Source organism: Agelaius tricolor, unplaced genomic scaffold (genome assembly GCF_023055355.1).
Source record: "Agelaius tricolor isolate 1412-34295 unplaced genomic scaffold, bAgeTri1.0.p SCAF_2, whole genome shotgun sequence".
NCBI lineage: Eukaryota > Metazoa > Chordata > Aves > Passeriformes > Icteridae > Agelaius > Agelaius tricolor.
In genome coordinates this window covers 84,381,080-84,408,460 of record NW_027269262.1, presented here as the reverse complement: position 1 = coordinate 84,408,460, position 27,381 = coordinate 84,381,080, and the positions used below count along the sequence as shown (strand labels likewise).

General features: G+C 42.1%; 1 protein-coding gene across 1 annotated transcript; it reads left to right on the top strand.

The window, feature by feature from the left end:
• The first annotated feature begins 2,674 nt into the window (after positions 1 to 2,674).
• Positions 2,675 to 26,994, top strand: ANXA13 (annexin A13). Its single transcript, XM_071449567.1, has 12 exons — positions 2,675 to 2,689; positions 4,369 to 4,443; positions 15,743 to 15,821; positions 18,107 to 18,201; positions 19,859 to 20,029; positions 21,008 to 21,041; positions 21,123 to 21,202; positions 22,366 to 22,434; positions 22,645 to 22,746; positions 24,676 to 24,751; positions 25,578 to 25,690; positions 26,875 to 26,994. Exons 1-12 carry the CDS (start codon positions 2,675 to 2,677, stop codon positions 26,992 to 26,994), a joined length of 1,029 nt encoding a protein of 342 aa, XP_071305668.1.
• Positions 26,995 to 27,381: the final 387 nt, after the last annotated feature.

Genomic DNA, 27,381 nt, shown 5'->3' with positions numbered 1-27,381 from the left:
TGTCACACAGAAATCCAGGTACCTTCTCCAGGGAAATTTCTGCCTCTTCTTGCAGACAAAGCACCCACTGCCATCCATGAGGGCACACTCTCCTCTTCCATTTAGCCTCAGTTAAGACCCATCAGCTGTAAACAGTTCTGTGGTTACCTTTAGAGCAAAGACTAGCTTGGGGGTCTCCAGCAATGATCTCCAGAGTAGCAGTGTTACCAGTCCAGTTCCACACTGCAATGTGGTGTTTCCTGCCTGGAATAATATTTCATCTCCTGTTCACCTTTCTGAATTCTCAGTGCCCCTGTGTCATAGCCTGGGGTGTGTCACCCACAGGAGTATGGTCCTCTGGTCTTCTGCAGGGAGTCAGTCCTGTTACTAACAAAGCTAAGAAGTACCATACAATCCTTAATTCTTTTTAACTGCACAAACTTTTAAACCCCCATAACATAAGCTAAATCAACCAAATTGATCAGTGAGAGTAACATAGTTTTGCTACTGATAACCTATTTACATGTTCAGATAGAGCATTTGCCTGCACAGCATGGCATAGTAGGGCTCAATCAGCTGCCTGTTCTAAATCCTTCATTAGTTGCACCTTCTGCACTGCATTTTACTCACAATCAGTGAAAGCAGTAGGAATGCCAGTCTGTGTTTGAGCTTATGAGTGCCCCCTGACCTCATGCTCAGTTTCCAGACAAACTCTGCAGCTGCTTTCCCTCTAACTATAGTATTTTCTTTCCTATCAGTTGGGATGCCTTTATTCCCATAAATATTCTGAAAGAAGTGGGTAGTTCCCAAAGCATTAAAGGCCTTGATGATGCATTTGAGATGGTATGTTACCACAAATCATTGAATTCTGGATAAATTTTTTCATACTCACATTTGATTTTTGCGCTACTTGTGTTTGATCACCATGATCAAAGCTGATTTTTTTTCAGTGTGTTTGAATGGTAGTAAAGTCTTTACACTTATCAATCTACTTAAAGCCTAGAATCATTACTGCATTTTCATTAATAGTGATTTTTTTATGCCTTTTACAGAATGACATAGATTTTTTTCCCCCCTGAATGGCTATAAATCCAAATATATTTGGTTTGGTTTCTTATTTTTCCCTGGGTATCTTGCCTAAGGTATAAAGGATGATCTTGGCTAGCTGTCAGAGGTTCACCAAGCTACCCTCCCACTCCCCTTCTCAAAAGAACAAGGGGAAAGAATAGGGCAAAAAAAGCTCCTGGGTTGAGATGAAGACAGTGGCATATTCACCAATTACTGTCATGGGCAAAACAGGCTTAACTTTGGGAAATTAGTTTACTTTATTGCCAATCTAAAATAGAGTAGGATAGTGAGAAGCAAACACAAAACTAAAAACATCTTCTTGACCCCACCCTTCTTCTTAGGCTCAACCTCACTCCTTCACTCCCCGCTGGTGAACTCCTTTCCCTGAGTGGTGCAGGGAATGAGCAGTGGTGGTTTCAGTCAGTCCATAATCCTTTGTCTCTGCTTCTCCTTCCTCCTCAGGATCTCAGGTCCTGCAGGAAACCTGTGTCTGCATGGGCTCCACTCCACAGGCTGTCATTCCTGCCAGGAGCCTGCTCCAGCTCCCTAACTGCAGCTTCCTCCAGGGCACATCCACCTGCTCCCATGTGGGGTCCCCCATGGGCTGCAGGAGCATCTCTGCTCCCCCATGACCTCCATGGGCTGCAGGAGCATCTCTGCTCCCTCATGGACCTCCATGGGCTGCAGGAGCATCTCTGCTCCCTCATGGATCTCCACAGGCTGCAGGAGCATCTCTGCTCCCCCATGACCTCCATGGGCTGCAGGAGCATCTCTGCTCCCCCATGACCTCCGTGCTCTCAGGGGCACAGCTGCCTCACCATGGGCTGCACCATGGGCTGCAGGGGAATCTCTGCAAGAGCACCTGGAGCACCTCCTGCTCCTCCTTCTCCACTGACCTGGGTGTCTGCAGGGCTGTTTCCTTCTCAGTTTTCTCATTCCACTCTCACAGCTTCTGCCCAGTAAATTTTTGCCACTTGTTAAATATTATCACAGAGGCGCCAGCAGCATCATTGGTGGGGCTCAATGTTGGTCTGGGGAAGGTTCATTTTAGAGTCAGCTGGCCCTGGCTCTGTCCAGCATGTGGCAACCCCTGGTCTATTTTCACAAAGGACACTCCTGAAATCCCCTGACTACCAAAACCTGATCACATAAACCAAATTAAAGCAGTGAGATTCTGTTCAAAATGTTTTGTAGGAGCTGAGGGTGCTCAGTGGCATATTGAATACTATTAAATTCCATAAGATCTGATATAAACTCTTCAAAGGAGGCATCTTTCTCTCTGTTTGGAAAGTTCATGTTGGGTGCTAGAAAATTTTTATGTTTTAAATCATTGTAATAACAATTAGATAAATCAGTATGTATAATATTGAGGCTTACATTGTGAAATCCTGATTTTCCTTAGAGAAAGCAGTCAGCTCCATGACACAACAGGATGTAATATTAGATAGGAGGGATAATAAAGCCTCCATGTAATGATGAGTACACCCACCTTGCAATGACTAGAATTTAAATAATGTCTGAAGTTATTGATTAACCCAGGTTTAAGTAGTATTTATCTTTTCCAACTGCATGCTTGTTTTATTGAAGAGCAGAGGAGTTGCACCTTCCACATTCAGGCTAAGCAAAAATGGGCAGTTCACATGTAAGTAGTTACTTAATTTGGATTGTCAAGAATGCAATGATTTCCTGGTTTTATTTTTGTCAATTTTCACTTTATATGGCATTAATACAGCTGCAAGTGAAGATTTAAACTCAAAATCTACTTAGTGGGGGAAACTTGTATGCAGCTGGTAACATTGCTTCATGACAGTACATGAATAATGAAATTATTACTGCCACACACAAGTCCTGAGTGCTTTAAAGCTCCTTGTGTCTTAAACAGGGCAACACTTTCATTTGAGAAAAAGAAATGATGCACAGGATGTCATGGAAAAACTAATTTTAGCTAGTTTAGCGAATTTGTGTTGGAACATTCTGAACACTAAAATAATTCCCTAAAGAAATATGAAAAACTTCCTGTCTCAAAGGCCAATACTTTCAAAATTTGGGTGTTTCTCACAGAACAATAGGGACAGGAGTAGTCTTAAAGTGTAGTATTTACAGAAGGTCCCCATTAAAATCCAGGTGTCAGGCATCAAATTACTGTATGAGGTTTGACTGGGACAATTTTTGGTAACATTTGTCTGCATGAAGATATTTAACATCAAAATGACCTGATTGTGCAAAACTTCTGTGTGCCAGCTCTGAATAATTAGTTCCTCTGCAAGTTAAGTAGCTTGTGCTGAGGAAGATGGGGGTCTTAGCTCCAATTTTGAAACTAGTGGATAAAAGCAATATTTATTCAGCAATGCATTTTCTCCTTGAATGCAGAATTCATGCAGTTTTGCAGTAGATATCAACAGAAGGCAGCCTGCTTGCTGATACAGGCTAAAGTGAGTTTCTGTAAAGTTTATATTATCCTGTAACTATTTTTTAAATCCAAATCCAGCAAGGCCTGGAGACATGCCAAGGTTCTGATCCTTTTGGACCAGCTCCCCAGGACGTTTTCTTTGGCAGAGTGAGCAAGACACCCCATACCACCCATACACCCCACTTGGATAAAGCTCCAGCTCCAGATCCAAGGAGCTTTTTGTCTCCCTGTGAGAGGGATGATGGTCCCATCTCCCATCTCCCATCTTTTTGCAGTCTGGCTGTTTGCTAAGGGGAGAGGAGTGAGCAGATCAGCAGCACTGCCTGTGTCCTGCAGTTCCACCTGTGCCCAGGAGACACAGCCAAGGAGGCTCCTGCTGCACAGGACACACACATGCCATAGGGCTGTCAGCAGGCATCTCCTGAGGGTCCTGGAGGGCCTTTCAGTGGACAGCACATGGAATGCAGTGCAGAGCAAACATATTCCATTCACATTTAAACTGTCCAGAGGGGGTGTATCCATGGCAGGGGTGATCACAGCCCTGCAGCTCAGGCAGCTTCAGCAGGTGTGGGAGCTCCATGCTGGATTAGGTGGTTTGGATGTGGGTGCAGGACACCACAGTTGTGCTGCAGGCTACAGTGGGAACAGGGGTGATCCCATGCTGGAAGAGAATCCTGTCATTCAGTCCAGACTCATCTGGGAATTGCATCTCTTTGTTGCTCCTAGAAAGTTACAAGTAATCTTGGAGAAATGGCTGCATCTGTGTCAGAGAACTGCTTCTGGAAGAGCAGAAAATAAAATACAAGTTCTTGCCCAAGCTTTCCAGCTGCAGTTTGCTGTTTCTCCTAATGTCATGTTTTGTAACCAGAGGCTCATGAGTGTCTCATACATTGTGTTTTCTAAACCTCCAGAGCCAGACTTACAAACTCGCAGAGGATAGACGGAAACCAGCCGTAGGGGCTGCCAGTTTGTCAGCAGATGAGCCAGTAAGAACTTCTTTTGTGGAGGATGGAAGGGGCACTGTGGTGCTGCAGCACCTGCTGCTGTGGTTTATGGTGGCTTTGGGAGGCTCTGCAATGCACAGAGGCAGCTTCTCTTTTGTGGTCAATACTGGTGCTAGAAAGCTGGGTAAAAATGGCTTTTTTTCATTCTGTTGAATAATACAACAACAGAATTTTATCCACTTTGAAATTTCAGAAGTTAAATTTTTATTTAATAGCTTCTGCTGGGAGAAATATAAAATGAATCATCTGTGTCAAATGAGGTATTTTATTTGGCTAAATGAGTTTAGGTTTTAAAACTTTTTTTAAACTATCATTTTTAAATTGAGTTCTCATTGAAAGCTAACCATTCTTCAGTGAAAAGCTTCCATTATGTAGATGTTAAAATTGAACTTTTCAGCTCTGTCAGAATGTCTCATTTTAAAATGGAGCTTTCATCAAAATTCATGTCTTCCTGAACATGTTACTTTGAATAAAAGTATCAAATGTTACTGAAAAAAATGCTTTCAGAAAAATTTTCCAACTAACCCCAAAGTGTACCTTTCTCTCAGAAACTGAGCTGCACCTGATGAACATTACAGCTCCAAATCTGCATATTTTCATCTGCTTTTTACTCTCTAAATTCGATCCAGAACTTTTTTCCTCCAATCAATGTTTTTTGATGCACATCCTTTGCAATTTAAAGTCTCTTAATTATTTTCTGTGTTTGCAGTCTTATATCAAGCTTATCTGTGCATCTGATGTCCTTAATATTAACAAATAGAGTCAATCCACCTGGAAATCTAGATAGCTGCTCTGCTATAAGGAAGATGCTTTGGGGACAATTTGGGAATAGCAACAATGCTTTTCATTCTATGATTTGAGAAGTTTGATTGATTTTTACTTATGTAAAATTGTGTAAATTTTTTTAAATCTTCTGTCTCTCAAAAATCCATGAAGACTGCATATGCACAATTCCATGGTGTTTGTGAGTTTAATTAACCTTGGGGTTGGGTGAGTTCTTTGGTTTTAATTCAAATTTGTTGAGATTCTCTGCAACACCCTTGGCTTTCATCTTGTCATTGCAAAGCAGATGAAACCTTCCTCCAGGGAGGACTCTATAGTATAAGGGGATGGCAGGTTGTTGTGGGCCATATGGTTTGGCAACTTGAAGGTCAAAAAAGTAAATATTACCTGGAGAACATATCTGCCCCAAGAGCCCTCTGGGGCATAAGCTCACAAAACTCACAAGGACTTCTCTGTTGCCTATAAACATTACTGTCCTTGTAGAAATGTTTCCCTAGTACAAGTATTACCATAGCATGATTTTATTATCTCATCACAAAGCTCCACAATTGCTCTTTGTTGCTTCCCCTGGCAGAGCAGTGCTCAGGGACCGGCGATTCTTGTTCAGCCCTGGCCATTAGCCCACAGTCAGCAGAAGACAGAAATAACTTCTTGTTTAGCTACCCCCCACTGGGGGAGATCTGTGGCAGATTCTTTTCATTTCCATGGTCTCTTATTATCCTGGAGATTTGCTGTTCCTTTTACATCTGAGACTGTCCTGTGAGTGCTGCTGTAGTAGATGTTAACAAGTGGCTACCCATGAAAAAATTACTATGCATTTGTGGCAAAAAAAAAAAAAATAAATAAAACCCATCTGAAATATCAGAGTTGCTACATTTATGTTTTCCATTATGTAAATAGGTCAAGCAGTTATGTTTTACAAAAACATAAAAAAAATCCAAAGTATCTGGACTCTAATTTTAGAGTTTTAGAGTTTAGCTCTCTAGTTTTTATATACCCTACTAAGTTCTGTTGTTACTATTAAAGAAGTTTTTTTCACTAGACTGTCATCTCCATTAGGTGGGGTATTGGCACAAATCAGTTATGATATCTGGTAGCTCAAGCTTAGGTGCCTCAAAAGATGGACCCTGAACAAAGAAACCCCTTGGCAACTAAACCCTCTCAATCCAAACTCCCCATTCCTCATGCAACACTCCAGACCAAGGATAATATTAGGGGTCTTCTCCCTCAGTATTGGTTCACTGTTTTGTTACCAGATGGTTGCTATGTGGTCATCTTCACATGCCCTGAGGTCAGTTTGGTGGGGGTTTTGGTCAGTTCTGTATCCCACTTTGGGGTATGGTTGTCACAGTTCATTACCACAATCAATGGGCTGTTCACTCTAGCCACTGATTTTTAAGTAATATTTAAGCTGCTAACTTTGTCTATTCTATGTTTATTCTATGGATAATGTTCTGGTTGTTCACATTTCACTACAATCTATCTGTACTGTTCTTAATATGAGATTATTAGCTCTGGATTTCTCTGTAATCCATCTTTGACTTACACAACATAGATATGGTTCAGATAAAGTTCAATTTGTAGCCCCACAACTCTAACTACTTATGTCAAGCAAGAAATTTGCTACTTTCAAATAATATAAAATTTTCAACAGTTGCTATCCAGAAAATGACTCTTTCTTTATTGTTGACTATGACTAGTGGCTGAAGCAATGGACAGCCCATTGATTGTGGTGTATGAACTGCTGATTTAGGTGACTCAGCTGATCTGGGAGTATCTTGAAACTTCCTCCACCTCCTTCCTGTGAGGTAGAAAGGTGTTAGACACACAGACCTCCAAGTTCTGTAGGCACAGTTGGTTTGTTGGACACTAAACATGCACGTCTGTACAGTAACAGCACTTCTGTGTGTCTGTGAATGTACAGATGGTGTTTAGTGTCTTGCAGAGATGTATTTTAGAAGCAATGAAGGGGCCAAAGGGTGAAGCATGTCCTCTTGGGGCTTCCCTGCTGGGGTGCAACATCCTTCAAGTTCTTTTCCCTTTAAATAACTGAGCTTTAAAATACATGCAAGGGTGAGCATGATGTTCCCAAGGATTGTGCCCATGGATTTCAGGCCTGTGTAGATGTTCTTAAGTCATGTTCACTTTCATGCTGTTATACACAAGAATTTACTTCAGTTCCATCAAGGTTAGCTCATCATAAGTCATCATAAATGAGGTGTCAAATTTTTAATAAGACATAAGAACACTTGAGTTAAAAATCTGGTATCTCAGCTAAAAAAGAGGCAAAATATATTGTTATCCAGTCAGTAAAATATGATCAATAAAATAAAAGGAGTCTGCCCCCATCATAACAAAGAATTATTGCCAACTTGAAAAACTTGATTTATCTGTGGTGAATGAAGCCATTTGTTTGCATTTTGTATGGCTTCTATTTGCAAGATAAGTAATCAAGGGAAGTGATGTGAGGCATGACTCATGTCTAACCACAGGCATGGTGTCTGAAGATTTCCTGCATCCTTTCCTGCCTTGGCTTCAGCAGCCCCACCAGGTGAGTCAGGTCCTTGTCAGCCCCATGCCCCCTCTGCCAGCCCCATGCAGGTGCTGGGGCTCTCACACATCTCACAGGTGTCGCTATTTAAGCATCTGGATTGAGCCTTCTCAAAATAAAAGCTGCAGTTTTTCAGCTTTGGCATTCCCACTGCATGCTGCCCTGGTAGTTAACAGATTTTAAAAGTACTCTGTTAGCGTGTTCCATCAGCCACAAAAAGTTTTGAAAACATTAAAACTGGACACTATCAAATTCAGCCATGAGAGAACCACCCCAAACTTAAATTTTTCTCTTAATTGTGGGTTTCTCTGTCATGGTGACGAGCATGAATAAATTGGATAAAAAAGCAATCATAGATGATATATTAACAGCTACTAGAAACAGTAGGGATTTTGTAGGAGAATGAGGGTTTTAATTTTGCAGTTTAAATAACTGTCAGGGAAATTATCTTCACTATTGCCACTTGTTTGTAATAGGAGAAAGTAACTGTGACTGTTTCTATTAGGATCTTGTTGTCACTGCAGGTTTAGTCCCAGATATAGAAAATAAGGTTTGCACCTCTCAGTTTGGAAAGAGTAACAGAGTCATGGCAAAGGCTGTTTACTAATCCATAAAAATTACACATATTTTATTATCCAGTATAGAATTCATATAGAAATTGTTTTGATCCTGATAGCACCAAACCATCAGGAACAAGCAAGCTGACAGTGTGTGTGGCTGTCATGCAGCTGTTAGACACAGAACAGCCACAAGGATTTGGGAGAATGACAGCCTGGCTGGCAGATAGCAGATGGCATTTGGAGACACTGATACCATTCTCTGAGCAGGCAAGGAGGCAGTTGGCAAATTTTCAGCTGCATATTGTGGTTGACAGAGAAAAATGCTCAAACAAACAAAAATGAGAGGTACGTTTTACAAAACAGGTGAAGAAGGAACCTTGCAGACAAAAGGACACTTCTTAAGGTTGAACTTTGTCAATTCATTTGTCAAAAATGTGTTTGTCAACCCCACCTCTTTATGACCACAGCACAAACCCCAGTGCTTGCTGATACAGCCCTGCTGCCAACACACCATAGCTGTTTGCCTTTAGATGTTAGTGCCTGTTTTAGCCTTTACATTTTGGAGAAGTTTCTACCTGAATGATTGAGCCCCAGAACTTGAACTTTACTGAAGAAGAGCTTGCAGAAGAATTCCTTACTTTGGTGGGAGGATGATAGGAGATAGTGAACACATCATCTGCTAATGATGAGATATCTGAGTGACCTTTCCCAGTTAGATGAGACTTGACCTTGCCTACCAGTAATTGCTCTTTGTTTCTTTTGCTTAGCTATTATATTAAAGACCTGTAATATTTGAAGTTTTTCTCATGGGAGTACTTACACACTGCAGTGAAATGGGCTTTATCTGCTTTTTTGCCTTTTCTGATTGGTGGTCTTGAGCTTTCTCAGCAGGTCAACCTTTTGTGACTGGGAATGTTTTAGTAAATCAGACTATGGAGGAAGTACAAATGTAGCATCATGTTTTCAGTCTGTCTTTGGAAGTAGATCAGGATCAAAATGCAGCAGCCTACTTCTGTGTTTGTTCTTGTGTTTTATTTTTCTCCAAGGATGGAAATGCTTGAGATGAGTGATGAGGCTTGGGTTGTCTTAAAGACTCTTCTAGGTGGGAGTTCAGAGTTTCTTCTAATAACAGGATGTTATCCTGATAAGATGTGATGCACTAGAAGGGTTTAACCACAAGATCTAAGAACACATATCCTTTTCTTTTTCCCTAGTCATTATTGTTAGTCTAGTTAAACCTGGATTCCAGTTGCATTATAGCTCATTAAAGACTTCTGCCAAGATAAATAATTAATCTTAAGTATATGTGTGTTTATAAAAAATTAATCATGTAGGTGCTGATTTGCCAAAAGCTGTCTTCTGTGACCCAAGTGTATTAGATACAGTTTAACCAATGAGATGCACACCCTGGTCCTGGTGTTTGTTACACTAACAGGGTGACTACATGGTTTGGAATATTTCCTTGTACATAGAGAAAATAAATTTCCTTCTCCACACAAAAGATAAAGACAGGAATCACAGAACTGGAAGGCATCTTGAGATGTCAACTCACTTAACCATTGCCTAGAGCAATAATTAAATGTCTGTGAAGAATAAGAAGCTCTGCCCAGACCAGTCCTAGCAGCTCTCACAGCACTGAGCTGGAGAGATGGTTCATTAGCTGGAGACTCCCCAGAGCTCTTTGAACTGGTGGCTCAGTGTTTGTGCATGGTGAGAACTGAGAAACCTCCACAGTTTCTGTAGCTTCCAATCTAGGCTGGGTTTCCAATTGTTTTGACTTGTTTTTCTGGTATTCCTGTCCTCACCTTTAGGACATTATGGCTTGTTTGGGACTTGGCTTCCCAAAGAAACAGGATAGAAGGGGATCCAAGATGCTGCAATATGGATATATCTGTTATCCTAGCTAAAAACGTTGGAACCCACCAGACAACCTTAGATTAATTTACTAGCAAGGTGCTAATCTCAAAATTAGTAGTGCCTGTTATGTGCCTTGTAAATCTTAAGAACAGAGCAACTGTATTAGAAATCCCCTGAACAAAAGACTGAGGCATGCACTCAACCCTTCTAAGACACCAGAGAATCCACACAGTGTTGGGCCATTGTGCTTGTGCCCATCACAGGAATTGTTTCAGCTGCAGTGAGCAGCTGAACCAAAATCAGGCAAACAGGAGCTCTAAATCTCTGGGAAATCAGGCAGAGAGGTTGTGGGTGCTCACGTGCTTGATAGAAAGGAAAGCTCAGGTTGATGCACATGGAACTAGTTTATGCCATTCTTTCTAAAACCTCATTTTTCTCCAATGCATTTTTTGAACATAATTAAATATATTTGAAGAAGAAAAAAATGGGTGGAAAAACTCTGGCATGTTTGTGTAGTCCACCCCCAGTGCCCACTGGTGACGCTCCCAGGTATGTGAGAAAATTCACACCAGGTTGATGGGTGCAGACCCACAGGAGGCCACTGATGTCTGACAGGCACCAGGCAGCTTACCCTGGGACATCTCAAAAGCACCAGAGACCTATGTTTAGACAACTAAATACTGCCCTAAATTTTATTCCTGATCCCACTCAAGTGTATGAGTTAATGCTCTAAAGAGCATGGCTGGGTCAGTCTGCCCTTTCTGTCTGCTGCCACTTTTAGATTTAATTTTTATTTCTTTTAAATAGCAGCCAAAGAGAAACTTGAAGTTACACATCTACTAAATAAAGCACATAAATTGTACCTGGCAAAAATGAAGACTGGGGCAGGCACTCAGCATAACTGCATCAATCCAGCTCTTTTTAGAGCTTTGTCTACAGCTACTGGAGCTGATCTCATCTGCTCTGGTCAGCAGCCATGCTCCTCCTGGTTCTTCCCAGTGATCTTCTTTAAGGGTCTGTGCCTGCATTTATCCATGAACATCATCAGCATCAATCTCTTAGAGCTGCAGCAGGTGACCAGCACCCCGAGCAGCTGCTCCTTTCATTGTTCTGACAGAACTCCTCCCTAAACCTGTTCCTGAGCAGCCTTGTGGCATCTGCATGAGATCATGGAAATGGAGAAATAGCTGTGATTGCTCAAGCTGTACTATCAACTGTTTTCAGAGAGCTGGTTTTGCTCTCTTTTGCAATACAGGAAACTACCTGACATGTTCATGGCAGCACTTCTGTTCTTGTCTACTGACAGATGAGCACTTTGTACCTACTGCAAGCTTAATTGTCTGTAACCCAAGGAAAGCTCTAGATTTTAGGAGTGTCTGCAATGTATTGCAGCAACCTACCAGTGCCTCTCCTGATGCCTTGAATCCATCAGAGCTCTTGTTCTTCCACCCCCACCATGTCCTTTTGGGTTTGCTGACCTTTGCTAAACTGTTTATTTGTGCTCCATAAGGGCTCCACATGTTGAAACATCAAAGAAAAATCTACAAAGCTTCTCTAAGCATTCTCTATAAACTCATCTTACAGCTCCCTAAAGTCAGATGTAAATTATAGTAGCAAAAACTACTTGTTGTGCTTTAAAACAAGTTAGAACAAAGCAAGTTAGTTTTAGATCTTTTATAAACTGTCCAGTTTAATATAAATAAATCTGTGGCAATTTTAGCCAAAGCTGCAGGGAAACAGGTTGTCTAAAACATGCTTGAGTGAGACATAAAACTATTCAGGATAAGAGAAAACAAGTTGACACAGGCCATAAATACAGCTATGCTGGAAGTGAAAAGAATATTTTTTTACCATCAGAACTCTGGTCACATTAATTAATATAGAACTATAGGAGAGGAATGAGAAGAAAATTAAATAAATGAGTGGATGGAGCTGGACCAGTTTGTGAAAGCAAGTTCCCTTACACCCTAGCTTCAAAGTTGTTTGCAGTCTGTCCACCTGAAATATCAGACTCCACATCATGCTCCCACCAAATTTGCTAGAATACTTCTAAATCAGTGACTAATCTAATCTAATCTAATCTAATCTAATCTAGTGTTCTAACTCTAAAAAATAACTGTATTAAAGTGGTTCTGCCCATATTTTTAGAAGAAAAATTACTACAGGTTACAAATGGTATTAAACATCAATTGATTTTGCCATGTATCCCTTACAGGAAAATCCACCTGTGAAAATCCACAGGCCTAGGAGTACAGCTCTGAAACAGCTCTCCCTCTCCTGCATTGGGAATCTGTGTCAGTGGGAAGGTCAAGGATGGGACTCAGCAAGTAGTGAATTTTAGCCAGTGCTTCTCAGCTGACCCAGGAGCTGGCTTTGACAGTCACCAATGTCAGATTTCCCTCTATAAAGATGATGCTGGTATTTCACACAGTACTAACAGAATGCTGTCCCCCAGGTGCATCATTTAATGATTTGAAGTGACTTTTTTAAAGACAGAGGCTTTAGCAGACTCAATAAATTCCTCTGGTGCTTTAAAACAAACATGTCCTGAACATTGAAACAGGCCTTCCTTCCTGCATGATTTTTGCCTTGAAAAGAAATGTTTCTGTGTTTATGTCTTTATGAATAATCATACACCTCCAATGTTATTTCAGTTTCTGGTGGTGCCATTTTCTTGCCTGCTGCACCTGTGCTCCACACAAACACAACATCTACAGTACCACTTGTACCTAGGAGTGAGGGGCTCACTAAACCTGAGGATAACTGACCAGCCATCAAGGCACGAGAGAGCCAACCTAAATATATATGAAGAAGAAAAAAATGGGTGGAAAAACTCATGAGCTGGCCATGACCAGGTGCACCTGCAGTGGGTTAGGGCAGTGGGAGCTGCAGAGGCAGCCACCAGCATGAGAAGGGCAATTCCCACAGCCCAGCACTTCTGGTGGGCAAGGCAAGGCAAGGCACAGGACAAACCAGCTCCTGCCTTTGTGTGGTTGTGCAGGAGTTTCTGTCCAGGCTCAATGTCTGAGAAGTGGGAGACAATCCCAGATGAAGCCTTTTTCTTCTCACCACTGCACCTTCTGTCCCAGGTCACAAGGCAGTGAATGTGAAGCAATAGTTCTCAACCCCTATTGTTGCAGGGAATCTGAGAGTCTATAAATTAGAATAGCACTTGGATAACTACAAAGTAGTAAAATATCTACATTTGATATGTTAGCACTTTTCTCTGTATTTTGTGCTACAGAAATTTCTCCTTTTTTCTGTGTTTTCAGCTGCTTCTTTAGTCCTTTCGGTTTGCTTTGCAAACAACTCTAGAGCAACTTCAGTACTGGCTGCCTAACACAGACAGCAAGATCTACCATAAGCACACTAACACTACAGAGCCAAAGGGTATTTCCCTGGAGCCTTCTCTTCTCCATGCTGAACAAGCCCAGCTCTCTCAGCCCATCAGTGCATTTCCTTTGTGCATGATGCCATTGAAGAAGCACCTACACTCTGCCAGAATAGAAAACTGTGACTGGAATTCATTTTGAATAGTTATCAGTGCATCTGCTTTCTAACTTTGTGGTTTTCCCTTTCCATTTTGACCCAAACTCCTGGGAAATTTGAAGATCATTAAATAAAATCTCCACTAGAAAATATTAGTTATGTATATGCAACTATTTCCATCTTGTTTGAAAGGTTTAGGAAAATTTGTGTGAGCATACAGTAGGATACATCTTTAAAAGCCACATTTGTCATAATGATGGGACAATCAAAGTGTTACCTTGTGCTGTAGGATGAAATTATTACATTGTTATTGTACCTCACTAATTGTTATAGTTGCAAAAATAACTTTGTGTTTCAGCTACCATTAGCAGTAGGTCCTATCCTTGCTTCTAACTGCATTGGAAAAGCCAGGTACCTAAATGGCTTCAGTCAATCACAAAGGCACATTGGTAAAGCAGTGTAGGGACTGGATTTGAGCTTTCCTCCTTGAGAGCTGACCCTTTGCCTTTTGATAGAGGACCCCTTCAGCCAGAGTGGTAGCTCTTTCACCAGAACTAGTAGATGACAGCCTGAAACTTTTGAAGCATACTAACAAACAGACTTTCAGACTGTATCTATACTTGTAAATAAAACTTCTTGTTCTCTGGCCTGATGGGCATGTGGCAGAGCATGGCCCACAGCCATGTGCCTAAATTATCTTTATTCCACAAGCAGAATGATGTTGTTGTGCCAAATGTCTTTCAGGAATGGCCTCTGCCCTGTGCTATCCCCAGAGACAAGGAGGTTAATCAGCCATTTAACCTCTTCTGCTCCTCAGCAGGCTGGTGGCATTTTCAGAAGGGCTTAAAAGCAGACTGCCATGCCCTGCAGTATCACAACTCAATTAACAGTGGTGTGCCAGTGGCTGGCAGCCCTGCAAAGCCAGCAGCCAGATCCACATGTTGCTCTTTAAATGGAAATGCCAAAGCACTGCCAGTGCCCACCTAGACCCTGTGGTGTGCATACTGGCTTGTGCTGCTTGACTTAGGGGCCCAGAACTTCTGTTCTACTACTGTTTTAGTTTGGGCATTTAAAATATTTGAGTAATCGTGTTAGAGGAGCTGAAATTGTTGTTGTCATTATAGTCTCAGATAATTCTACTCTTTTCTGAGAAACAGCAGAGTGGAGGGTGTACCAGCATTGCAGCCCCTGTGACTCACAGCTTGGGAGATTAACAGCTAACTCAGATCACAAGGAGCAGGCATGGTTTTCTGTTTACATTGATATGTCAGGCTGTAAACTGCTGCAATGGCTGTGGACTTTGAGTTATTATCTGTCCCTGTAAATTTAGCTTGAGGTAGCCACATGTATTATTTTGCCAAAATAAAAAAAATAAACAAAAATCACTTTCTCAGCAACAACAAAAAACCCCAGCTTTATCACAGTATGTATCTCCAATTATCTTGTTTGCATGAATGTATCAATACAAGAAAGGTTTTCAGGAGCAGTTTTTATCCAGATGGTTGGGAGTGTTCACAGTACTTAAAAATGTACTACAGAGATAGTTCCTGATTCTGCTAAGGTGTTTGTATTGGCCTGCTGTTAAAGTGGTACAAACCAATAATATTTGATCTGGCATAAAGATGCTAGTATGAAGTTATTATCCTTAAATTCTTTGAATAAGCCATAACTGGCAGAACAAAGTTCTATAGGTCATGTGTGTCATATGGTGACATGTTATGTAGGGTACATACACATACATACATAAATATATATATATATATATATTTATATGGTGACAAAGTTATATAGACCACTGTGGTTTTTATGTGGTGACAGCAATTTGTGGATCCATTCCAGGAACCTTAGGGATAGATACAGTATTTCAGCAAAGCCCAGCCTGAACTTCAAGGTTTTGATGGTGTGAACAAAGATTAAGCAAGGACCTGGCCCCAGCTGCTGTCATTCTAATGCAGAATTGTTTCCCATGTTTTTCCCATGTGTTTCCCCTGTTTTTCCCATGTGTTTCCCATGTTTCTGCTGTGTCTCTGTCTCTTCCCAGTCAGCCCACAAGCACCACCATCACGGCTCTGATGCAGAGAAAGATGCCAAGAAAATTCACAGTGCCTGCAAAGGAGCAGGTAAGAAAAGACTTTTGTAGATTTTTGGACTTTGTGCCAAGGGCAGATCAATATTATAGAAAGCATATACATGAACTTAGGCAAACCAACTGTTCCAACCAGTTTTAGGTAATCTTTATGCTCTCTGTCAAATACTGACTCAAAGAACATTCACACCCATGAAGATAACCGGGAAGGGAAGCCAGCCTGCTCCTCAAAGACTGGTAAGATCTAGCTTGATAATTGCATGTCTTCAGAGCATTAGGGTAAACATGGTATTTGTTCCCTGTGGCAGGAACATCAAGCTGCCAAGATTAATTTGATAGTCACAGGGTCCAGCTAGTCAGGTTAGATTAAGGTCATGGTTAGATATCCTTTCTCAGGCCTCCAGGGACCAGCAAAGAACATCATCACCTCCACATTTCATCAGAGCCCACTGCAGCTCCATCAGCTGAAAGGAATTTACAGTGATTTCAACCTTCACCAGTGATTTTTAACTGAAAATAACTGTCCCTCACCATCTTCTGAGGCAGTTTGAAGTAAGCCTGACTGCATTGATGTGAATGAGGAATGCATAGTGTTTCACAGGATCCTAAGGTCCATGGAGGTGACAATGTTCAGTAAAGGAAGAACATCCAGGCAGCACACAAGATCAATAAGTTATTAATTCACTCCAGTTATTTGCACAGTTAATATGTATTTAAGCATTTCTTCCTGGTATAGCACTGACATGCAGAATCAGCTAGTGAAGTGTTGAGTTTTAGGAACTGTTCCTGTCTTACAACTGAGCCCTCTCATGACAATTGCCAGAGGACTCTCCTAACTGAGAGTTTAACCCAATGTTATCAAATAGGAATACAATTCCTTCTAAAATTGGACCATGCCTTCTGCCTTGGATCTAAGCAGGAAGAACTGGGCAAGATGCCCTAAAGTTGTCCTCCATGTACCTGGTGGTAATAGAGGCATGAAAACATATCAGCTGTTGCTGAATACCAGTATAATTTGTGTCTTTATCCTTTGTGCTGGTTGCTACTCAGAAACCCTTGTTGGTTCCTGCTCCTAAAAGCCTGAGATGAGGCACAGCACAAAGCCCAGAGATGGCCACACAAAGGCATCAGATGGCAGAGCTCAAGGAGAGCGTGGGGCAGTGACCACCGCAGGATGTGTGGGCATCAGCAGACCTGGCAAATGTCTTGATGCCTTTGGTCTGCCATCCTGTGGGCATCTGGGCAGTTCCCATCTCAAGCTGGGTCATGTGTCTGTCCTGGCTCACATTCTCAATTTCTTGTCATGAAGAAATAATGCCCGAGTCCATCTGCTGGTCCTCAGATGGAAGTGCACAGGATCCCTGTGCTAGTGCCACAGCTGCCCCGTTGTGTCCTTTGTACATCCAGGTAACACCAGGAGCCCTGTGCTAGTGCCACAGCTGCCCTGTTGTGTCCTTTGTACATCCAGGTATCATCACTGTGGTCCTGTCTCTTTTTAGCTGTAACAAATGCCTTCCAGCAGCTCTGTTTAGTGCAAACATCTGTTTATATGGCAGAGGGCAGCAGAAGTGCAAGAGCAAGGTTACTGCCTTTAGGAAGCTTTTTCAATCCATTGCATAAGTCAGAGCTCAAAGCTGAGTGAGGGCTTTTCCCCTGGAGGGGGGCTGCATGTCCAGCTCCCCTCTGTGATGGGCAGCACAGCAGCTGCATCTCTTTGGGCATCCCACACTCCCACTTCACTCTGATTTTTGCCAAGCAAAACAGCAATGGCAGAGACTGAGACCATTCAGGCTGGTTCCAGGTCCTTTTTCCTGACTCCATTCAGCAAAATTAAAACCAATTTTTTACAGGCTGTACATCCAGGCTTCAGGTTAATGAGGTGATTCAAACACATCCTTGCCTGCCTGGCCTCTTGCCCCACTGCCCTCACTCTGTTGTGCCAGCACAGCATTCATGCCATAACAAACTGGATCTGTGGCTGATCCCTTGGGACTGCTCAAACAAGCATTGTCACCAAAAACATGCATGTCAGCCTGTGGGCACTGACATAACCCTGATTGTAGGAGCAGTGTCTGCCCTTCTCAAACAGAAGACTCAATTTCTTTGCTATTAACTGCATGAGATGGTGAAATTTTATTTTATTGAACATTGTAGACTACAGTTTAAATTATCCTCAAAAGAATCTTAAATGCTACAAATCCTAAAGGTGGAACCACTGGGGATATATGTACAGGAATTTTTTCTCTTTAGAGGCCACATTTTCTTTCCTCTGTATTAGATTCCTGATTATAAAATCCCTATGCACAACTTCTTTTTCAGGAACCAATGAAAAAAAAATTATTGAAGTCTTATCAAGTCGAACATCGGAGCAGAGACAACAAATAAAGCAGAAGTACAAGGATTTGTATAGCAAGGTATTTTGAAATAAGGGGCCTCTCTGTTTGAAACCACTGCCTCTGAAAATACAGCCTACAGGCCTCTGCTTTTGAAAATATCAAGGGCATAGTGCATTTAAGGAGGACACCAGTTACTTTCTGATTCAGCAATTTATTTTATCTCCTAAAATACTGATTATACTTCTAATTTTAGGCCTCAGAATCTTCTTGAAGTCAGCCTTAACCAGATCAGAGCATTTTAATCAAAGCTGGGAGAGCTAGAAAATAATTCATAACTGAAATAGAAAATATTTCAGCTTGTGTTCATCTTCAGCACATTCAGAAAAATAAGTTAATGTAAAAGGGAAATTATAAGTCAGAGTCCCACTTAGACCAGATGCAAATTCATACAAACTATTTGATTTCACACAACTTTATATTTATTGAGTTTAATAGAAGAATTTAATAGAAGTTTAATTGATTTCTTCCAATCATGAAGTAGAACATGTTGCAAAACTAAGAAATTTCATTGGGCACTTGATTTCTGCAGGAGGCATAAACTGCCTTAATGATTTTGTGTGTATGAAAAATAAAGCTTCTAAAATATTGTTTCAGTAAACACCTGAATCCTGCAGACTTTTTTATTAAACTGGTATTTTCTTAGTGTCTGCTTGCTCATTAATAACTGTCAATAAGAGAGTCAGCACAGAAGATGAATGAAAGCCTTCTATATGTAAAATTTACAGAAAGCATGATACAGATTTTGGTTACATAAATACTATAGATGTTGTTCTAGAATGAGAGTTAATACATATAGGCATTAGAAATTATCAAATGCCATGAAACATCACAGTGGCATCAGCTCATAGCAACCCTTCTGCTCTCCTGGGCAGCCTGAATCTCCTGGGAAGGAGGCACAAGTGGTACCATCTCCCTCCTGCTGCTCCAGGAACTTGCAGCATTTGTGGGGTGTGTGCTGAAACTGCTCCAGCACAGATGGCAGCCTCTGACTTGAGCAGCTGAGTGTTCACGTGCAGTTGTGCAAGCAGGAACTTGAGAATAATAGAGCTGGATTTCTCATTCAGTGTTCTGACCTTGTCAAGCTTCCCATAGTGCAGGAGATGTTAACTGCAGACAGGAGTTCCAATGCACCCTCAGCTGGCATCCTCAGCATGCACTAGCCAGCTCTCCTCCAGGGTCCTACTGAATTTTGATTTAAGGTTGATGTGGGTATGTGTGTGTAAAAATGCTCTCGCTTGGCACAAAAGCACCAGCAGAAACCTGCTGCTTTTTCCAGTAAGTCAGTTTTAACCAAAACTGACAGAAAGGTTTTTAGTTTGATCCCCTGTGTGGCAGCTCTTTCAAAGGAGGAAGCTTCTGTATTTTATTTGAGAGTAAACTGTTAAGTTTTCAAAACACTATTTTGCATTTATTTACACAAGTAAGAGTCATAACTGGACTGATATTGGCTGGTATTTGAAGATGGGACAATCATTTCAGTCAATCTGAAGGCAAAATTTTTAGGGATTTTATTTTGTAAAAAAAAAAAAAGTCTGTATTTTAAGGCCTTTAAAAAATTGTTTTGTCCCTTTTTGGCAGAGAAGGAGCTTTTAAGTCATTAGATTCCCTGAAACAAATTAAGAAATCCTCTAATCTCACCTCAGCTTTTGCATTAACCCTCCTGACGTCCCCACAGGAGATGGAAGAGGACCTGAAAGCAGACCTGAGTGGGAATTTTGAGAAGGCTGTGCTGGCTTTGCTGGACTTGCCCTGCGAGTACGAGGCCCGAGAGCTTCGGAGGGCGATGAAGGGAGCGGGGACGGACGAGTCGCTGCTGATTGAGATCCTCTGCACTCGGAGCAACAAGGTCAGGGCACCACCTTGTGGGACCTGCCCTGGGCAGCAGGGCAAGGAGCTCACCAACAGCATTCCTGCAAGGAGGAACGGGGATCAGTCCAGCTCCTGTGGCTGAAATGCCTCTGCCAGTGTTTGCAGCAGTAAGATTGCCATACTAGAGCTGAAACTCCAACAGGAGTTAAGACCAATAAAATTCACATTCCTTCCTTTATCCTACTCCTACCTGTCTTGGATGGCACGGGGGCAGCACTGGTGAGAATAATCCCTGGATACCTGTTCAAGGGCAGCCTTGGCACTGCTCTGGTGGTTCAGAGGCACAGGAACATGATCCTTGTGAAAAAAAGAAATAGTTAACTCTTGCCTAAATGCAGGGAAAACCAGAGGGACACCTGCATGAATCAGGCACCTCTCAAAGCACTGTCCTCAACGGGGACTGGGAATTCACAGCTTCTCCCTCCCCCGTCGTTGCTGCACTTCACACTCTGGTATTTTCTGGGTCCCTTAGGGCAGGAAGGAAATGATGAATCTGACTCTATGTTCTTAGAAGGCTAATTTACTATATTATGATTTTATATCAAAGAATACTATATTAAAACTATACTAAAGAATAGAGAAAAGATACAGACAGAAGGCTAAAAGATAATAATGAAAAACTTGTGACTCCTTCTAGAGTACTGACACAGCTTGACTGTGATTGGTCATTAAGTTAAAACAATTCACATACTGGATAAAGAATCTCCAACTACATTCCAAAGCAGCAAAACACAGGAGAAGTAAATGAAATAATATTGTTTTCCTTTTTCTGTGAGACTTCTCACCTTCCCAGGAGAAGAGTCCTGGGTAAGGGGATTTTTCAGAAAATGTGACAGTGACATCACACACTACAGGCATGGTGCTGACTTGCTGGTGTTTTGTTTGCTCATTTACTTATTATTTATTTATTTATTTATTTATTTATTTATTTTTACTTTTTCTTTTGTTTTCCTAGGAAATTGTAAACATAAAGGAGGCCTACAAGCGTTGTAAGTAGTTTTATCTTTCAAACGCCTTCATTTAAAACCTTTCTCACTGGTTTAACTCTCATAGATTCTGTTTCTTCCCAGTGTTTGACAGGGATCTGGAGTCTGATGTTAAAAGTGACACCAGTGGCTCCCTACAGAAGATATTAGTCATGGTGCTAGAGGTGAGGCTGGGGACTTTCCTCTTATGCAGCTGCCTGACAGAGATATTTCCTTTTTTCCCTGAGTAACCATAATAAGTATTGTCTGGCAGTTATAATAATGCAGTTATAATAATGCAGTTATGATATGTAATATATTAATGAGGTAATTACAGTAAACAAAGGCATTCTTCAGTATAAGAGCCTTTCATATCTATGGCTTTTTAATATGTACCACTTTTGTTTATGAAACCACAGATAATTTTATCAATATTGATACTTTGAAAATAACAGGATTGTTTTACTGTTATTTATACCATGGTAAAGGCTAGAATACTCATTTGAGGTCATGGCCCCATTATTCTGAATTTTTGCCCTAAACCACTAAATCTTATTTCCATCTCATCTAAGGATTCCAGAATTCAGATACAGAACAACTAAGAAAGAGATTGCTGTTCTGTTAGTTTTTCATTCATCAAAAAAAGCTTATTTTCCATTAGAATACATTTTATTTTAAACCCTTTTCATGAAATAAAGCAAAAAATCAACACCTTCATAAAGACACATTATAACTAAGAAAAATAGGAGCACATTGAGAAATGCAATGTGGTGGTCAGTCTGATCTGACAGCCCTGGGAAATGAAAAGACTGAATAAATAAAAGAAGCTTTAAAGACATAACAGTCACATCACTAAATACACCACAGTTTAGATTCTCATTCTGGGAAGCATTGGTGTAGCTCTTTCCAACCTCCTGTATACTTTCAGGAGTGGCGAATACATTTATTGCTTTTTTTTTTCATCTATAATTTCTCGATGCATTTGGTGAATGCTCAGAGTACATAGGTCAGTCAGGAAAACATTTCACAGTCACCAGGGCATATCCAGCCCTGTGAAAAGCATCAGCACTTCACTGCAGGTACTGGGCACCTTCCTGCTCCAGGGGCAGCAGCGCTGCCATCTCGTTAGGGCTCAGCACACAGCACATAAAGCTGGGGACAAACCCCACACGAAGGGTTCAGCAAACCCGGGGGTCCCACCGTGCCCATCCCCGGGCTTGTGTCAGCAGATGGCAGCAAAACCCCAACCCAAAAATCTGTCAGGGCCAGAGATACACAAATATCTGTGAGCTGAAAGGAAACCAGCTCTTGGTTGGGTGTTTTTTTACAGTTATCTCCTTTTCTGCAGGCAACCCGAGATGAGACCCAGCAGGTCAATGCAGAGCTTGCTGAGCAAGATGCCTCAGATCTGTACAAAGTAAGTGCAGTTGTGCAAAAATCCCTTTTTATCCCGTGCTGCACAGCAAGGGCTACCTCAGGGGGACTGAACAAACCAAGCACACGGGCAATGGCAACACAAAGAGAGGAGCAAGGGGAGCATGGGCTGGAGGATCCAGGGTTGTGGCTGACTTCATGTCTCTACTGTGTATGAACAAGTGCTTCCAGAAAATAACATGTGCTTTTGAAGGCAGGAGAAGGCCGCTGGGGAACAGAGGAGCTGGCTTTCAATGAGGTCCTAGCAAAGAGAAGCTATAGCCAGCTGAGAGCTACTTTTCAAGCCTATGAAAAGGTGAGTTTATCTTCTGCAATGGGGGTTGCATAGGCCCTGACATATAGGTGCAGACCCTACAATGACATGTAATGATCTGAAGAGCCTTTTCCAACCTAAATGATTCTATGTAGAGTGGACAATCCTTTATCTGCCATTTTATAACTTCTTGAATGCTTTAAGAATGTTGGAAAACATAGTTATACAACTGTGTCCTGAGCATACAGAAATAGGTGATTTACAGGAGAAGCTTTATCTTCTGCCAGTGAAGATCCCATTCCCCTTCATAACCTACACAATACTCAGCCAAATAAATGTCACCAATGTCTGCTCCTTCCCACAGCTGCAGGACAGTGTACCCCCCCTCCTGCAGCAAAAGGACAGGTTCACAAACTCCTGCCCTGAAGGAAAGATTTGCTTTTCTGGTGTTTTCTTCTCCTTCTCCTAAACAGAGCCTGGCATGGTGTCTCCTCCTGTTCTACCACTTCAACACACTCATATTGGCTGAGGAGAAGTTTATCTCCAGCCTTTTCCTCTCTGCCCACACTGGACAGATGGCCTGTGCAGGTGCTTTGCTGTGCTTTCCCCTGTCTCCAAGCATAAAGCAAAGGAGGCAGCAGGATCCTGGCTATTTAGTACTTTTCCCTGTGTCACCCAGCAGGGACATTTTACTCATGCCTGGGCCTGAACCTGACCTGATATGGAGATATCTTGCTAGGAAATTACCTCTGAAAGTCAAAGCAATGGGAGATCCAAGATCCTTCTCCTAGCAGCAAGGTGGAAGCTCAGCAGTGACATCTCAGGAAAGAGTCTCCCTCCAGCCTCTGGCTCACAGTCCTGAACTTCCCTGAGAAGACTCTGAGTTCATCAGAAAACTGTAGCCTCAGGCACTGAAGATGGAAAGAGCTCAAGTCAAAGCCATGTTTCAATGTCAACATAATAAGGAACCAATAGCTACAAAAACGTTTGCAGCTTAATCCAAGTTTGGGGCTGCTGCTGGCAGAAGAACAAACCCAGTCACAAACTGATACTCTCTCCCTTGGAGTGGCCCAAACCCTGGGGATTCAGTTAAGTGCTCAATAGCCAAACTACCTTGGCCGATCTGTTTGCTCAAACCAATCCACCACATCCTGCCTGGCTGCACTCAAAGTAGGCCAAGATTAGAGCCAAAATCTTGCAAACATGCCCTTCTCTTCAGCTGGAGAGATATATAGGGTAAGATCTAAACCAGGTTGGTGCTCTGCAGAGCTTAAGCCATAAAGCCTCATGTGGTGCCCTTGCTGCCTTGCACACACAGTCTCCCAGCTCTGACCTAAAAGTCAGAGTCTTGAAACTTGCAGGGACATCCTGATGCTCAAAGTAGAGCAAAGTAAAAGTCTTTGAGGTTCCTGAAGTTCACAAAAGTCAGGGTAAACTCTGTTTTGAAGAGACAGTCTGCTTCTCCAATTCCCTACAGAATAATACAAAAACTCTGAGACAACAGTGGTGCTTGTAAACTTAGCCTGGGAAGCCAAAGACAATAAGTAACAGAACTTCAGAGAGTTGGTAAAGCTCCAAAAATTATCTTATTTATGTGGGAGCCATCCAGAGCCTTTGATAGAGGGTCTAGAGAAAGCTTGAACAGTTTCTGCTGACCAGGGGTCACTCAAGAAGAAGCTGCAGCTTCTTTGTCCCAGAGGCTGTCAGATACCTGGGACTGCCTGATGGAGATTATCCATCCCTTAACCACTGGGCCTTACCTGGCTGCACAGACCTGCTCTTGTGGATCACAATGGATCTGTGAGAACTTATGCCAGAGGAGAACTTCATTTACCTCGAATTACTCCTTTGGAAAGGCTCTAAAGGATCTGGATTGACCTTTTGCCATTTGGGTCCTGAATCTGATGCTGTTTTGACAGTGGGAAGAAATGTACAGACAGAAGCTCTTATGGCTCCTTTTTCTTCTCATAGGTGTGTGGGAAGGACATAGAAGAATCCATTAAAAGTGAAACCTCTGGAGATCTGGAGAAGGCTTATCTGACTCTAGGTAAAAAGCAAGAGTTTCAAGACCTTTCTTTTCTAGTTCTTGCTGTCACCTGACATTGATTGTTGGGGGTCTGTGTACAGCCTGGCAACAGCCATTGAGCTACCCCTAAACTGAGCTAACATATCTGCCAGGGAAAAAATAGACAATTTCCAGTAGTGATTGGGACTCCTTGGTTTTAAAACTAAAACTTGCCCGACACAGCTCCTTTCCACAGGAGAAGCTGAATTTTTTTCCCTCTAACACAGGGTAGCCACCTCCAAGCTGCCCCTGGGACAATGGCTGGTGATAACTTCCAGCAGATGCTTGGGCACCATGAGAAGTGCACTAGCCAGCCACCACAAAAATGTACAGGGTCCTAGACAGCAAGTTAGCACTAGGGTTGACCAGTATTTAAACCCGTGCCCTGTCCCACTGTATTGCTGTTACCCATCTGGATTTAGGCTCTCACAGATTTCCTCCTGTGATCTGCAGAGTGAGCAGCTGTAAATAGCTAAATAAACTATTTAGTGCAATACAACAGGCAGCTACCCCAAGAATGGGTGGGCGAGAGGAACCCCATGAGGGCATGGGGTTTCTCATTTATGTAATTTTCACTGTGGAATGGCTGAGTACTCAGTGCTGGTAATCTCTTGTGGAAAAATTGACATCTCCATTCATACTCCAAGATTTCTCCTTGCATACTGATAGGGGATCAGTCTCAGAATAAAAGCCCTGCCAGCTCATGTGTCTAAGCATAAACACTAGATTACTTATTTAATTCTGCTTGAAGTTGTATCACAAACTGTAAATGTACAAGTATAATGAGGCCTCTTACTGTTTTCTTTAGTCAGCTGTGCCAAAGACTGCCCAGGTTACTTTGCCACACTTTTGCACAAGTCGATGAAAGGAGCTGGGACTGATGAAGAGACCTTGATTCGCATCCTTGTGACCAGGGCTGAGGTAGGGTACCCTGTGTCCTGTAACTGCTCACATCAGCTCTAGGAGAACACAAATGTAGAGGGTATGGAGTGAGTCCTGGTAGATCATGTGCTCAGCAAACCCTTTTCAGCCCAGTGACATCAGTGGTCACACTCTGCTTCTGTACCCAAGCACCTCTAATTTTGATATTGCATCTATTTCTGTTTTCAAAGGAACTAAACCAGGAAGCATGTAGGCAATTTCAAGTGTAGTCAACTGTACCTGGTTAAAACCAGCCCATGGGGAGGTCTGGCCCCAGTAGGATGTGTAGAAGTAATTCCTAGTTAATTAATGATAAAGCAGCAGTTTCCAATTTGAGAATTGCTTATAAACATATGTTGCCAATTTTCTCTGATTCCAGCTGGGAAAAACAGATGGGGAGGAGGGAAGAGAAATAAAAAGCCAAAGGAGTTAACTGTCATTTTAAGAAGCACAAAACCTCATGAGACATTTGAGATATTTAAGCACAATCTTTAAGTATTCCTTGTAAGCTGTGTAGGTTGTAACCCCAGGGCTGTTTCAATCAACACAGAGGAGGAGCCTCTCACAGGCATGAGGAAAGCATATTTCTCAATGATCCACAGTGAGAAAAATTAGGCTCCAGCACATTGTCTCCATTAAGACACAGTCCAGTCATTATAACATTTAAAACCCACTGCAATAAAGATCAGACCTGTGCTGTAGGTGCCTTTTTACAGGACAGCTCCAGATAAGGAGTTTGTTTCTCGCCCAGCAGTAACCAGAAAATTACTTCTCTGGGTGGAACAACACTCTTTTTTAGCCATACTCCTGGGACATCCCTCTTTCCCTGTTTGCCACCAGGGGATGGCCTCAGGAGCTCACATCATTCCTGTGTGAGTTTCTCCAGTACCAAGGCTGTGCTGGCACAGCACCATTGGGCAGAGATTGTCCCAGCCTTGGCATAACTTTCCATGCAGGCCTTCTTCACAGTTAGCATCCCCTTACCACCATCTGACATGGACTTACCTCGAATTCAAATGTTAAGCTCAAAGTCCTCCAAGAGTTTTAGACCTCCTGCATTCTCCTCTCCTACTCCCACTCGGTGTGGTGGGCCTTGAATCAGACCCCAGGGGTGCTGGCAGGGGCAGGGGCAGGTTACTCAAAGCATTCACCACTCTTCTAAGAGGCTTTTGGTGTCTCCTCAGAGCGACCTGCCAGCAATAAAGGAGAAGTTCCAGCAGATGTACAAGAAGCCGTTAGCTGAAGCTGTCCACTCTGATACCTCTGGGGACTTCAGAAAGTTGCTGCTGGCAATTTTGCACTAAAAGCCCATCAAGAATGAAGAGGCATGCTGAGCAGCCATCTCTTGATTAGCTTCCAAAAAACCATCCAAAAATGTGGCATTAGCACAAAGAAAAAAATCCAATTTATTTTCTTCCCAGCTGGGAAATATGTTGCCAAGTAATGTTGGACGTGAAGTTTATGTTATGGCTGTCTTGCCAAATACCCTTGAGCAATAAAGACATGTTGAAAAAACTAGATATAAATTGACCTCTTTGTGTTTGCATATGTGGAGGAATCTCCTGTCATTGTTTCTTCTGGGTAGATTTTCTCTTTCTCTCATTCTGAAGATTATCTCTGCTCTTTCCTAATTCAATGAATGTCATGTCATGCCATTACAGTCCTGCCAAGAGACAATGAATAGTAATTTC

Coding starts and splice junctions, on each gene's coding strand:
- ANXA13 (XM_071449567.1), top strand. Junction 18,202..19,858: donor ACAAGGATTTGTATAGCAAG/GTATTTTGAAAT, acceptor ACGTCCCCACAG/GAGATGGAAGAGGACCTGAA. Junction 20,030..21,007: donor TCTGCACTCGGAGCAACAAG/GTCAGGGCACCA, acceptor TTGTTTTCCTAG/GAAATTGTAAACATAAAGGA.